The 15,486-nt window shown below is 46.1% G+C and overlaps 1 protein-coding gene across 1 annotated transcript; it reads left to right on the forward strand.

Annotated features, from left to right (window-relative positions):
• Positions 1 to 5,997: 5,997 nt before the first annotated feature.
• On the forward strand, positions 5,998 to 8,552 carry RAP2B (RAP2B, member of RAS oncogene family). Its single transcript, XM_066619491.1, has one exon. The coding sequence runs from the start codon at positions 6,500 to 6,502 to the stop codon at positions 7,049 to 7,051; it is 552 nt and encodes a 183-aa protein (XP_066475588.1). The 5' UTR covers positions 5,998 to 6,499; the 3' UTR covers positions 7,052 to 8,552.
• Positions 8,553 to 15,486: the final 6,934 nt, after the last annotated feature.

Here is a 15,486-nt window from a genome sequence, read left to right on the forward strand (position 1 = left end):
ACACAAAGCATTATTATTCTGTCATTAGCATCCCGACACTGACAGTAATAATTCTGTTGATGTGAATGGATTAGGGAGGGAATCCATGGCAGGAGAGGAGATGCAGCTTGTTGCTATTGTTTTTCTATCCAGGGCTATTCACTCAGTGGATGATTTAAATGTATGCAATGTATTTTTTGCAAATCTAAAGAGTTAAAACTCTTTCTAGCACTGACACCAGTGTGCAAAAGAACAAAGGTCGGAAGGCATCACTGATGCCCTTTTTCTTTCCTTAAATGGAATGACTGATTGACTGAGAATACAAAAGACTGGCTTGTACAAATGTTGGCCAACAGCCAGCTTGTCTTAAAATTCAAATCACTGTCAATTGTTATCAACAAGGAGCAAACTGAAAATAATCTTATCGTGTGTCAGTCATCCCTTGTTGGACCCAAATGATTAATCAGTTAAGGGTCAAATGAGGCACATTACCTGGAATGGTGGGTTTTGTTTTTCTTTTTTTAAAACAGTAGCTGGGGCACGAAATGCAGTGAAATCATGGTAGAGGAAGGAGGCTTTAGGAAAGTGTGCTCCAAAACATGGCCCGTGGACCACATGCAGCCCATGACGCCCTCTTTGAGGGCCCCCCAAAAGCTCCGCCATAGCCCCCTGCCTCCTCCCATTTTAGTGGCTTTTGGGTCTCCCTGCCTTACCATTCCAGCTTCTCCTTCGGAGGGAGATCGAAAAGCCCTGCCATACCTACTGCCTCCTTCCAACTGAGCCTGCTGAGTTACTTCAGCAGCTGAGAACCCAGAAGTAATTGTCAGTGACATCATCACATCGCCACCAATTACTTCCGCATCTGTGCAGTCGGGAGTCACACCAGGGTCATGTGACCCCCAGGCTGCCAGAAGTTGGTCCGCTCTACTTTAGGCCAATCCCAGTTCCAATCCCAGTTGTGTGTCTTCACATATGCTATTTTGTACAGAAAAAAAAAAAAAGATTTCCACTGGATGCCAATGGAAGCCGTTTTTAAAAAAATGAAAATTAGCACAGGCACGGGCAGGATCAGGACCGGAACCCTGACAGGGGCAACATCCAGAGCCCCATTATCCCTCTGCCACAGCTGAACTCTGATTGGCACTTCCCACACACTGTTTAAAAAGAAAAACAAAACCTACAATATCACGAATACTCTGCACGTCTAGCTTGAATCTAAAATGCTTTTCTAAAACTGACTGAAGTCCAAGGTCTGTCACTGGCACCACAATCCTAGGCATGTCTACTTAGAAGTGTCCCACTGAGTTCAATAGGGCTTACTCCCAGGAAAATGCATAGGATTTTATCCTGAACCTCTGCAATAGCAGTGCATATTCTGGAAAACTCTGGGTTATTGGGCTGGAGTGGGTAAGAGTCTATGCTTTTCCACCCCTAGCTAAACAATACCCACAGGTAATAGTTTCAGCTATGAGGTTCCAGGCAGAGGGAAAATTCCTAGGCCTAGTACTCCAAGGAAGGCCTGAATAACTTCGGAAGGATGCTTTTCTCCTGAAATCAAGTGTGTCAGATTTTGCGCAAGTAAAGGATAGCACAGGAAGAATTAGACATATTTGAAGTGAACTTCATAACTTGCAGGGGAAAAGTTATAGCTCATTGGAAGAGCACATGCTTTGTATGTAAAAGGTCCCATGTTTTATCCTCAGTATCTCTAGGTAGATTGAAAGAAAGAAAAAAAACACCTCCTATAACACGGCTTCATTTAGCTCTGATTTGTTAGCACTCTATGCAGGGGTGTGCAAAGTTTTTGGCAGGAGGGCCACATCATCTCTCTGACACTTTGTGGGGGGCCAGGGAAAAAAATAATTAATTTATATTTAAAATTTGAATATGTTTACATAAATGAATATATTGGAGATGGAACTTATATGAATGAATGAAGGTCTTGCAATAGCTCAAGGTCTATAAAAGACCTTGCACTAAGCAAGGCTGGCCTTTCCTTTGCTGCCGCTACTGCATCACAGACGTGAAACAGCAAGCAGTGGGGGGAGCCCTCAACCCACAGCTCATGTGACAGGTCAAACAGTTGCCCTCACACTGAAAGCAGTTGCGTCGGGCCAGTATGGGCTCCGGCAAGTCTCTGGAGGGCCAGAGGCTCATTGGAGACTGGGAGCTCTCTGAGGACCACATTGGGAGTTCTCAAGGGCCACAAGTAGCCCCAGGGCTGGGGTTTGGGCACCCCTGCTCTATGGGATGCATGGGTCCAATCAGCACCAGTTTTCCTGCCTCATAAACATAATTGAACTCAGATGGCATTCCTACACTCAGCACTTGACTTTCTGGAAAGGATTCCCTGCATTATGAGATAAATACTGTGGCCCAACCCTCCACTAAAGAGCTTCAGAAAGCTTATATGGGGTTATTTTTTTTTCCAGTTTACATTCCTCTAAGATAAGTTTGCCTAAGAGATAATGAGTGGCCCAAGGCCACCCAGAAGCTTTGTGGTGGAGCAGTAACGTGAAATCAGGTCACCCTAGTCCAAATCCCAACAGCTAATTCTACGAGTAGTTCTCATAGTTAGCCTTTTAGCTTCATAAAGCTGTTTCTCTGGGCAGTTCATAACACCATCCTTAAAAACTATTCACCTTAAGATAGCTACAATTTACACTATGCACCTGAACACCTTTCTGGATGACTAGTTCATTCAACAATAAATGCACAGCATGGGGCTGTTACTCATTTATTGCAGTGGAGTCAGAGAGCCTACATCCAAACACAGATGGACTGTGAGTAGGATGTGCAATGTGATCAGGCAAATGTTACAGAGCATGCGACATCTAACCATCATAAGAATACAGGAAGTCTATTTTGGGAAGGACACTTCTACAGCAGTATGCCTATAAAGCCACTGTCTGAACATAAGTGTCAGCAACAGCCACCATCAGGTATACAACCTCCATTTTTCAAAGGAATTCACTAAGGGCCCAATCCTATCCAATTTTCCAGTGATGGTGCAATTGAGCCAATGGGGCATGCACTACATCCTGTGGTGGGGAGGCAATCATGGAGGCCTCCTCAAGGTATGAGAACAGTTGTTCCCTAACCTTGGGGCTGCACTGTGTCTGCACTGGTGCTGGAAAGTTGGACAAGATTGGGCCCTAAATACTGTATATATTATGTATAGCTGTAATTACTGATCGTTGGGTACAAATAATAGGAGAAGGCTATCTTCATCATAATTCTGCTTGTTAGATGCCCTTGGGTATTTGGCTAGCTACTGTATGAACATAAGAAGAGCTCTGCTGGATCAGGTCAAAGGCTCATGTAGTACAGCTTGCTGTACCTCACAGTGACCCACCAAGATGCCTCAGGGAGCACTCAAAAGACATGACACCTGTATCCTTTTGCTGCTCTCTTGCAACTGACATTCAGAGACAGCCTACTTCTAAAACCAGGAGGATGCATCATGGCTTGTAATCTGTGATGGGCTTTTCCTCCACCAATTTGCCCAAAATACCATCAGAGACAAAGCACTGGGATAGATGGAACATCAGCCACTGCTGCAATTCTTACATGCCTGGTAGATCTGTGAGCAGTGCCAGGAGAGCTGAAAGAAGTGGAATGCCTGTGGAAGATCTAGGAGAAGGTACTTATTTATTTATTTAGTTCCCAAGTGTTGTCAAAAATAAGATAGAACTGCTTTAGAGGGGAGCTGAAATCTTTTCCTCACTCACAGTAATCACCATGAATCTCTTTTATTCTTTCTCCTTCTCTTGACTTTGTTCAAGCAGACACTGGATATTCTCCATTCTTGCTGCTACCTCTCTCCTGTTCCCCTCATGGGTCTGCTGAGTATTTCACGGGATTTTTGAAATGGTAAAGCATTCCTGTCGTCCTTTGGTATCTGCAGGGGATTGGTTCCAGGAACCCCCACGGATGCCAAATCCATGGGTGTTTAAGGTGAGAGGGGGGCAGGGTTGCGGTGCAGCAATGCCTTTCTGGATCTCTGGAGGTCATGCCTGGGCTACTCCTTTGGCCTCCCTGCTCTTCCAAATGCCTCTGGGAAGCAACTTCTGGTTCACGCATGCAACTTCTGAGGGCGTTCTGAGGCACGGGGAGGCCAATGCAGTGGGGTGCACCCCCCCATACCTCAGAACATCTAGCAGCAACAAGAAGTAGCTTCTAGTTGCTTCCAGGAGGTGTTCTGAGGCACCGGGGGTGGAGTCCTTTTTCCTAATATTTGCAATCTGTGGTGGTTCAAATCCACAGAAACCATGACCACAGGCATGGATGGTCCACTGTATTCACCATTTCCCAGCTTAGCCTACCTTCTGGATGTTATCCCAGCAAAACAAAATTGTGAAATTCAGTTCAGTATATCCATGGACAAGCCCCATGACCTCACAGCAAAACAAAAGTGTGAAATCCAGTTCAGTATATCCATTGACAAGCCCCATGACCTCACAAAACAATCACCTCATCATAAAATGATTTAAGCTTTATCTTTCTGTATCTGGGACTGCTGGAATTCAATCCTTTCATCAGCATATTATCCATTCTATGCCACACTGACAGTGCTGCAAGGGTGGAAGAGATGACTGCCTGGACACCAGCATCAGTAGCACTATCAAGTGACTGCGGCTGAAACTGTAGCAGCGGGTTTAGCAAATGGACCCTAATGTATTTCTGCCTTTTCTCTCCATCATGATTTTTCCCCTGATGTATTTGATTGATGTGTTTGATTTTCATGCAACTCCTTTCACAAGAGAATAAATGCAATTTGCTGCCACATGATGCAATGATGGTCACTACCTTAGATGACTTTAAAGGGGGACTAGACACATTTGAGAAGGGTAGGTCGGTCTATTAATGGCCGTTAGCCTCAGTGGCAGCTCTAGTTTTTTTTTTGGGGGGGAGTAGGGAAAGAATAATGACCATCTACTGCTATCACTCTCCCCCCACAATCACCTGATGTGCATCCTCTGGCGTATGGGTGAAGAGCAGCTGTGAACTCTCACTGCCTGCTGAGTTGGCTGGGCACAGCTGTGAGCAGGGGCCCCTGGCATGTGACCACCAGGCCCACCTGTTAAGCCATGCCTGATTAACCCAATAACTACACTAAACTTCCAGGATCAGAGATAGCCTGCTGCTAAATACCCCTTGCTGGAAATGACCAGTAAGGCTGCAAACCTATGCATAAGTACCTTGGAGTAAAGCCCCACTGAACTCAGTGGGACTTGCATCTTAGGAGGCATGCAAAAGCCTGCACTGAAAGAGCTATGGCCTGCATGCTGTGCTTATGGGGTTCCAGGAGGTAAACGATTTGAGGCTACATTAAGTACAACGTTGAGCTTGATGAACTGATCTGGCAGGATTCATCCTGTTTTCTCTGTGTAAAGGGCCTTGCCATTTCCACAGTCTTCAATGCCTTCTTGGTTTTGGTCCTCCCTGCTCCTAAGCCAGCTTCCACTGGCTCTCCATTCCACCAGGTCTATCCTATCAGCCTCTTCCCTACAGCAGTGCTTCCCAAACTTTTAAGCACCAGGACCCACTTTTTAAAAACTCCTCTCTGTCAGGACCCACCTAGGTTTACCAGACTTTTAAAAAAGATCATTTTCTTTTGTCTGTTCCAGCTCACCCAACCCACACTTCCTGTGGCAGGGAGTTCCACACGCTCATGACCCGCTGGGTAAAGAAACACTTTCTTTTGTCTAGCCCAACTCTCCCAACGCTCAATTTTAGTGGGGGGTGCCCGCTGAACTCTCCTCCAAAACTTCTTTCCTCAGCAGGAGGAGGAGGGAGAGCGGGCGCGCGAGGCAGAGAGAAAGAAGCAGCTGCTACCTACCCAATCGCCTTCGTGCCGAGCCCCTCCACGAGGAAGCCCGAGCTCGTAGCCAATCGCGCTGGGCTGCTTGACGAGCAGGGCACGGCAGCCAATGGGCAGGGACGGGGAGAGAAGCGAGGGGGCGTGCGGGCGAGGGGGCGGGCGCGCTGCCTTCCTCCTCCCTCCCAGGTGGCGGCGACAGGGGAAGCGCCCTGGCTGGCGCGCGGGGCTCGCAGCTGAGGAAAGACCCCCCCTAAAGCGCGCTGCTCGGGCTGCGGGAGGAGGGATGGGGCGCCGCCGCCGCGCCAGCGCAGCCAGCCGGCGCGGGGTTGGCACGCTGAGGAGCCGCTGCCGCCGGGACGCAGCTGGACCAGCGCGCTGCGCCTCCGCGCCCCCCTGAGCGGCAGCAGCGCCCGCCTCCCCTCCGCCTCGCCCTCCTCCTCCTGAGGCGCAGCTCGCAGCCTTGAGAAGGGCGCAGCTGGGCAGAGCGAGCGCCTGCCCTCTCCACCCGCCTCCGCCCCGCGGCAGAAGAAAGGGCGCTTCCTCCGGCCGGGGAGGGGGGCGGCTGCTCCCTCCTCCCCTCCCCTCTCCCCTCCCTCGGAGGGCGGGAGGGAGCGCCCCGGCCCGAGCCGGCGAGGGAAGCCGAGGAGACGCGCGCAGCGCTCCGGCCGTGCGCCCTGGCCGCGCGTCCCGGGAGCCATGCGGGAGTACAAGGTGGTGGTGCTGGGCTCGGGCGGGGTGGGCAAGTCGGCGCTCACCGTCCAGTTCGTGACGGGCTCCTTCATCGAGAAGTACGACCCCACCATCGAGGACTTCTACCGCAAGGAGATCGAGGTGGACTCGTCGCCCTCCGTGCTGGAGATCCTGGACACGGCTGGCACCGAGCAGTTCGCCTCCATGCGGGACCTGTACATCAAGAATGGCCAGGGCTTCATCCTGGTCTACAGCCTGGTCAACCAGCAGAGCTTCCAGGACATCAAGCCCATGCGGGACCAGATCATCCGAGTCAAGAGGTACGAGAAGGTGCCCATGATCCTGGTGGGCAACAAGGTGGACCTGGAGGGCGAGCGGGAGGTGTCGTTCGGGGAAGGCAAAGCTCTGGCCGAGGAGTGGAGCTGCCCCTTCATGGAAACTTCAGCCAAAAACAAAGCCTCGGTAGACGAGCTCTTTGCCGAGATCGTCCGGCAGATGAACTACGCTTCCCAGCCCAATGGGGACGATCAGTGCTGCTCTTCCTGTGTGATCCTCTGAGAGGAAGAGGGTGCACGGACGGGTCGCTCTACCTGGTGTCTTTCCTACGTTGAGAAAGAAAAAAAAAATCAAGGTTTACAACAACAAGAACAACACCACACAAAGCGGCGGCAATGTTGTCATCCTGTGAAACCTAAAGCTTTGAAACAATGTTGCATCCCACCAGGGTTCCTTCCAGGTTATGGCTTCTGCCACCGCTGTGCTGCGGGGGGCTGGTTGTCCGTGTGTCATGGGTGTGCGTTGTCTCTCGTTAACATCTGGCCAAAAAGACATCATCGATTAACGTATATATTAAAGACAAAAAAAAAACAACACCTCGTTGGATACGTGGCGCTTTCTGCATGTACATGCCATCGATTTGATTGTTGCTTATTTCCTGTGAGTACCTCTTTGCAGATGGCTGTATTGGTCACTTGATCATCACCACCAGTAGGGGAGAAAAAAGTTTGTGTGCGTGATGTGTGTTTGCTCCTTTTTGGCAGAAGGAGAGATGGGGGAGTCTTTCTAACTGGAAGAGCTCTTTGAAAAAGCAAACCCCAGACACCTATGGGAAATGAAGGGAATCAGCGAAGGAAGAAGGTTTGTACCTGTGGGGGGAAAGTTCTCGCCCTGCATTGGTCATTCTGAACCCAGCCATGGACTAGGAAACTTGATTCTGAGGATTTCTATGCAAAGTTGGAATACCTGTTAACAAGCCAATCCCCCTGTCTGAAGAAGTATTGCACATGTACTGCCTGGGACTTGAGTAACACTGAGGCCAATGTGTGAGGTGCCAGGAAAAAAAAAAGTGTCTGCTGATTACTTGTGAAATCTATTTTTGTTTACCTGCTGTATCAAAAGGGAGGGGATGGAGAGCATTTTATTTGTGTTTTTGGTTTTGTTTTGTTTTTTTAAAGAAAAAATCAGCTGTGAAAACATGACAGATCTGCACAATTTTTTAAGTTGTGTGTTTTGGGGGAGGGGTTGGGAAGGAGAGCTTCCTGATGGTTCTCTAATTTAATTTTGGGGGGGAGGGGTGGCAATAACTGATTTTGACAAGTAGCTCTCTAAAGTACAAAGACTTCCTAAAATGTGATGCAGGGCCAACAGCAACCCTGTGTCTGTAGAGTGCCTTCAAAACAGCTGTTGCAGCCGGTGCCAACCTGTGGAAGCTCCAAGAATCCCATTATCTGCTAAAAAAAAAAAATACTACATAACAATTTCCTTTCAATAATCATAGAGAACAAACCACAACAAAAGAGCCTATTGTTAATGGAATTAACTTCTTATATTCCATATGAGCCTTTTCCAGTTTTGTTTCCATGGATTTCAAGGTTCTTTTGCTTTCTTTTCATTCAGATTCACAGGTTGTTTTTTTTTTAATTTTGTGTTCGCCTCTTGTAAAACATACCTTCAACCAGCAATGAAAAGAACTGTAACGTGATGTACCTGAAAAACAAAATCTTTAACTGTAATTTTAAATTCCAGACATTCATTTAATAGATGTTCTATTCATTTAAAATCTTTTAATACAGTTGCCATTTTTTTTAAAAAAAAACAAGTTTTGTGGGTTTTTGTATGTTGTCATTGTAAATGTTCAATCATAGTAGACGATGAGCTGTGGAAGACAGTTATCAAAGGATGAAAAATTGGGGGAAGGCTGCAGTCCCAAACAAGGCCCACTTAATTCATTTTGTTTTGCAGTAGACGTGCTGGGTTCTTCTGTCTTGTTCTCCAGACAGAAAAACTGGGCTGCATTACAGATGACTGAAGGGTGCTTAGTGAAGGTCTTCTTAAGCTAGAGACATCTGGAAATCAATCCCTGCTCAGAGTTCAGGCACACTGGGGGCTTCCCCCCTCCAACAGAAAAAGATGGAGCATCTGTTCTGAAAAAGGGAGGAACTGAAGCTCACTGACACAGCATGTGATTTGCATGTCAAAAGGTCCAGGTTCAGTCCTTAATGTCTCCAGGTGGGGTTAGGAAAGACCCATGTCTGAAACCCTTGGAAAGCTATTGCCAATCAATCAGTGTTAACAATATTGAGCTAGGTGTACTTATGATCTGACTTGGTATAAGGCAGTTTCATAGTTAAACAGCTCTAAAAGAGCAATTGGGGCTGGCAGGCCATTTGCAACAGCTGTAAAGCACTCATCACCATTGGAACAGTGGTGGCAGGAGATAAAATTGGACAATAAGTGAGAAATAGGAAAAAAGTGATTCCCAGTAAAAAAATTCAGCTTCTCATTTCTTTTTTTATCTAGGTGCTGTCCATGTCACTTTTAGGGTGCAATCGTAACCCCTTATGTCAGTGTTTTCCAGCACTGGCATAGCGGTACCCATGGGACATGTGCTGCATCCTGCAGTTGGGTGTCACTCATGGAGGTCTCAAAGTAAGGGAATGTTTGTTCTCTTACCTCGGAGCTTAATTGCCTTTATGTCAGTGCTGGAAAACACTGACATAAGGGGTTAGGATTGCACCCTTAGTGAATTATTTTATACAGATGTAAACTAGATAGTATAAGGCACAATTCTGGTAATATTTTTGTTTTTAAAAGATACACTGTTTATCTAGAAGTAAGTTCCACATGTTTCACTCAGGCTTGCTTCCAAGTATTTTATGATTGAAGTTGTGCAGCACAATCCAATGCCTGTTTACTCAAAAGCAAGTCTCTCTGTGTTAAGTGAGGCTTAGGGCCCAATCCTATCCAACTTTCCAGCACTGATGCAGCTGCAATACAGCCTTGAGAAGAAGCATTACCTTATCTTGAGGAGGAATCCATGACTGCCCCTTCACTGCAAGATGCAACGCACACCCTGCTAACATGGCTGCATCAGTGCTGGAAAGTTGGATGAGATTGAGCCCTTACTCCCTAGTAAGTGTGTTTTGAGAGTACAGCTTTCTAGGGGCATTCTACCACTAAAAGTGGTAGATGTATTTGCCTCTTCTGTTAATTTGAGATGTTTATGAAAACCTTTTGAACACCTGAGAGCACTGTATAAATGCAAGAAACATTAATTTTCCATATATCCTACTCCATCTACTAGGTCATGCTTTATCCATAAGTTACACTAAAGAGAGCAAACTAAAATGCAAGACATGTGCTTTCAGGTAGGTCAAAAACTGGTAAATGACAGCTTAGTAGTAGGCCACAAGTGACAGATATTGGCCATACATGATGGGAAATTATGGCTTTCTTCCCTGTCAGTGGTTCCCACCATTTAGGAGCCCATGGACCACTGAGGCAAAAATTTGAATTGTTGTGTTGTGCAGTGCCAGCTTCGGGTGGTTTGTTCTCCACCCTCTGGTGGTCCATGGGGAAGCATATCTCAAGTGAGCATTCCCTCATGGACCACCAGAGACGGTGGAGAATGGACCGCCCACAGTTGCAGCCTTCAGTATTTCCACCCTCTCTAATGATCTGTAGGGAAGCACCTTCCAACACTTCAGTGCTGGGGGCGGACAGTCTGTTCTTCACCCTCTGGTGGTCTGTGGGGAAGTGCTTGCTCAGCAAGATGCTGGAATGATTAAAGATGATTTTAGTCCTGAGATCTCATGGACCACTTCGCAGGGTCTTGTTGGCAACCTGTGTTCTATGTGAACAATCAACGGAGAACCACAGGTTCATATATTTTGTCCTCACACTGCTGTGCAAACAAGGATAAAAATTTACATTTCTGCTTTTACTTTAATAACAAACTGAAGTTCTGTCTTGCATACAAACCATGGTTTCATCCTGGTTTGATATCCCCATTTGTTCTTTACTGCAGTTTCTCATGTTTGTACATAACGCAGTGCTAGGTGAGAGCAACAATTCTCCTCACATGAGGAGGAGGGGGAGCATGTGATTATCCAAGGTTTGTTCTTGTAGTAGGAAACTATTGTTTCCCATAATGTATGAATCTAGCCATTGTCTTAAGTATGGAGACAATGTTAATGTTAATACCTCTATGCTCTTTGAACCAGCAGCAAGTAGTGCTGATCTCTTCAGTTGGAACTAAGCCACTGAACTGAAAATGTATTATAGTGTGTAGAGCAGTGCTATTCAAACTGGGGCATCACGACACCCCAGTCTGAGGGCCCTGGTCTCTGCCCCTTAAGGGGCGGAGGCAGCCTACAGGTGAAGGCAGCGGCGTGATCCCCAGGATCGCGCCACTCAGGGGGCTGCAGGGGCTTGGGTGCAGGGCATTTACCCAAGCCTCCTGCAGCCTCCCTGGGGTGCAGGGAGCCCGGTGCAACTTCTGGCAGGGTTCCCCACAGCAGCGAAAATGGATGCGGAGCGATCACATCCTAACCCTAACCCTGGGTATATCCAGCATTTGTTTCTAGCACCTAATAAGGCTAATTGCATGAAATCTGTGTAACCTTTTATCCAAGACAAACACTGCAGAACTGTCAAGCTCCTACATCATGCCTTTCCTCCCCCCTTCTCTTTTCAATATTCATTTTGGTAAATATCTAGCTTGATGAAGTTCTGAAGGAAAGATGCTCAAGACTTTGTAGCACTTTGATAGGTCCTTATAAAGGTACCTTGTATATCTAAATTGTGACTCCTACATACAAGTGCCAAGATTTCAGCCTTAGGTTTCCCTGGCCCAGTGACAGAAAATATTCAGGAATCTAGAGTGTAGACTAGATTTGTGATACATCTTCCAACTCAGGTTGGAAGGAAACATAAGGGCCGTGGGCCCCCAGATGAAATTTATCCAGCACCTGTTATAATTGGGCTCTCTCATATCTAGAAAATATGAACAAGATTTGCACATTCTCCTCTTCTGTCATTTGCAGCTAATGAGTTTCTACATGAGAACAAAGTGGTAATTTCTGGCCATCATTGCTTAATGATGTCACTTCCTGCTCTCAGCAAATGCCATGAATACTAGCTTTGGCTCTCTGTATGAAATGAGTTTGACATCCTTGTCCCAGCTAGTAGAACTGTAGCGTTTCTTAAAGGAATACTTAATTGATGAAACATATAGGCCAAATACACAAACTTCAGTTTAGCTGAAAAGTGTTGAGAGTGGGGATAGTGTTCAAGTACTGAAAGCTTTGCATAGCTTTGATGTCACCAAATGCATAACTTTGGCACAGTTTAGAGTTTGGTTCCCAGTACATTTAGCTGGAAGCAAATTGTCACAGTCAATGGCACTTCAAAATGAAAGAAGCAGGTCTTAGGCTGCAATCCTAACAACATTAGGACTGCACACTTTCCTGGGAGTAAGCCCCATTGAACAAAATAGGACTTACTTCTAAGTAGACCTGGTTAGGATTTTGTCCTTAGTTTTTCACAAGTCTTTGTGCTTTCTCTGCCTCAGTCACGACAAACTCAACACTGCAGAAATATACTTCAGTGTTCAGTGCAGTCTTCAGAATGCCCACTTTTGTTTTCAATTGTGTTATCCAGGGAATGAGTACTAGTTTCTGATTTGCATTCAGTTGGTCTCTGGTTACTCTTTAAAAAAAAACAAAACTCAATGCCATAGAATCAAGATTATCCCTGTTGTTTAAATGAGGTGTTCCTCTCACATTAATGTGCAATCAAATTCTGTGCAAGGAAATGATATTGACTAAATTCCTGCTTTCTTTGGTTGGCATGTGCTGCATGAAGATTAAAATAGGGAAGTTCCAATCCTACCTATTGTGCATAAGTGAAAAGTTAAATTGGTGTGGGACAGTTTAAATAAACTGATACTAAAGAATGTATAATGGGCATTGTTTGATAAGTATATGGTATTCTGGAGTTGTAGTAGATTTTTACACAAACCACAATCAACCAGTATGGAGTTTTTTTTGGTACAGATCTAGATATACCATCACATTTTGGAAATAGCACCAGAGGAAGACCTAGTACAACTTGGGAGGTATCTTCAGGTGACACCTTCTTTATGCTTTTGTATGCTCCATGGCACAATGAAGGTGCAGGGTCATTACTGCCTCCTTGCTGCATGAAATGCTGGCTGTGTGCTAGGGCTCTTTGCACATGCCCACATTCAATTGCAGACTCCATTCGACAATCCACTCCAGATTCCACTTTGGTCAGAGTGGAATAAATCCAATCCAATGATCTTCTAAAACTTCTGGAGCGGAATGGAACTAAATCCCTAGTTTATTCCTTTCCTATTAGTGCCTTCCCATTAGCTATAACACTCTTGCAATACACCACAGTAGTTATACATGCAAGAGCATTTGCCCCAGTAGGAGTTTGCTATACAAGCTGCAAATGATTTGATATAGTTATGATATTTGTACAGCCTGAGAGTATATAGGCTATCAGCGCTCTAGGGACTGAAGCAGTTTAATATAGGGAGATGGGGGTTAACTGCTGCATCTGCCGATGTGAAGTTGCCAAAATCCATTCCTTCCAGGGAATGGCAGCCTCCTGCTTTATGTTGTCAGAAGCATTTATTCAGCCTTGCATAATGACAAAGGAGTGCTAAATGCTGCCAAAGATGTAGTGAATTTCAGATATGATTTTCTGTAATGTCCCCAGTGTTACTCATCTGTTCACTGTGTTTTGCCAGTGATGGATTCTATCTCCTCCAAGCAAGGGCTCTTGCCTTGATTAGCTTTAAGCTGTTGCTGTGTTGGTGGCAAGGACTGAGAGGTCACAAACTAGGGAAAAATATCTTTCATTGGTCCTTTGTGTGTTGGTGTAGGAACACCAAAGTTTCCTGTTGCATTTGTCATATATAACACAAAAGCCTGTGTACTCCCACACAAACAGATGTTGGTGTGGTTATTTTAGACTCACAAGAAGCTTTAGGATAAGAGTAGTTCAGAAATGGAATATGCAGCTTGTGTGTGTGTGTGTGTGTGTGTGTGTGTGTGTGTGTGTGTTTAAATTTAGGTGAGGGGGATTGACTCTTTAAAACAAGCTGCTGAAGATGCATTTTTAGGAATTCTTTAAAGCAGATGTGGTCCACCAGTTTTAGCCTGACCATGCCAGCCTTACCAAATTTTAATCAAGTTATAGCAAGACTTTTTCACAGAACTCCCCTAATAGGAAAATAAGCTTCTTCTTCTTTTTTAGTGTCACTGTGAGCAAAGGTTCATAAGAAATGGAGAGTTTCCCCACAATGATGTGAATCTCTTTGATTTTGTATGTACAAGTACCCACTTTATAAGTTCACATGTGTGTTTGTAATAAAGTGCTTGAGAACTCATGCTCCCTAGCTAGTAGCTACTAGACCATTAAGTGCTTGTTGGAGTAATCTGTATTATGGACACTGACCAATTATGAAAGGGTAGTCCAGGGTTTAGAACCGTGGTTCCCAACCTTTAGGAATCCTCAGACCACAGGAGAAAAATTGAAATCATTGTGGACCACATATGACTGTGGGGGAGGGGAGGTCTAGCCTTTGCCCTCTTTGGTGGTCTGTCCCCCAGGCACTCGCCAACGGACTGTCAGAGAGGATGAAGAATGAACTGGCCACAGCTGACACTTCAGTGGTTGTGGCTGCGGGCAGTCTGTTCTGTGCCCTCATTGGCGGTCCATGGAAGATTGCTTGCTCAGCGAGACTCTGGAAGTTATTAAAGGTGATTTTTTTTCCCCGTGAGACCTCATGGACCACTTTTCAGGGTCTCATGGACCACCTGTGGTCCATCCTGTGGTCCATGGACCACAGGTTGGGAACCAGTGGTTTAGAAGTAATCCTGTCTGGAAAACAGAGTCATAAGTAAAAATACAAAAGTCAGCCATCTTTGCTTTAACACCCAGTTTTTATGATCTGCCAGTGGGGCTCTTCTCAAAGGTCTATCACAGGGGTGCTCAAACTTTCAACTTCAGGGATGCTGAACCTTTAACAAGTGTATAGAAGAGAGAATTTCAGCAGGTGCAGCTTGTCATCTGTGGGATGACAAGTTGCACCTGCTGCAATTCTCTCTTCTATACACTTGTTAAAGGTCCAGCATCCCTAAAGTTGAAAGTTTGAGCACCCCTGGTCTATCATATAGGAACATTAGGTTGTTACGATACCTCACATGCAGTGCCTTTTCTATGAGGGCCCTAAGTTATAAGTTAACCTGAGAAGTCAATTAATGTTCTTGTCTCTTTATGGAGGAAGGCCCAATCTTATTGGCATCAGTGCTGGTGGTACGCTGCTACTGCTGGCTCCAGCTGTCACAGAAGTGCCATAAGACACTTTACTGCCAGCTGTAGCAGTGTGCTGCTGACTCAGTGCCATGCGGTGCTGCACCTCAGTGCTTGGAGGTTGATGCTGAATGTGGGTGGTCTTGAGTGCTGCCACTGGCCAGTGCCACAGGTTTTGGGGGCAGAGGAAGGGCGGGGAGCGGGTGGATCTGGGTGAAGGGAGGGGAGGATTGGGCCCAGGAGGGGATGGAGACAGCGGCAGACACTGCCACCATATCATATTCTCCCCGCCAAGCTGGGAGACCCAACGTGGCTCTTCTTGGTTCTGCGCCCACTCAAAGATGGGTGCAGATCTGAGTAGACCCATT

Source organism: Tiliqua scincoides, chromosome 3 (assembly GCF_035046505.1).
Source record: "Tiliqua scincoides isolate rTilSci1 chromosome 3, rTilSci1.hap2, whole genome shotgun sequence".
Taxonomy (NCBI): Eukaryota; Metazoa; Chordata; class Lepidosauria; order Squamata; family Scincidae; genus Tiliqua; species Tiliqua scincoides.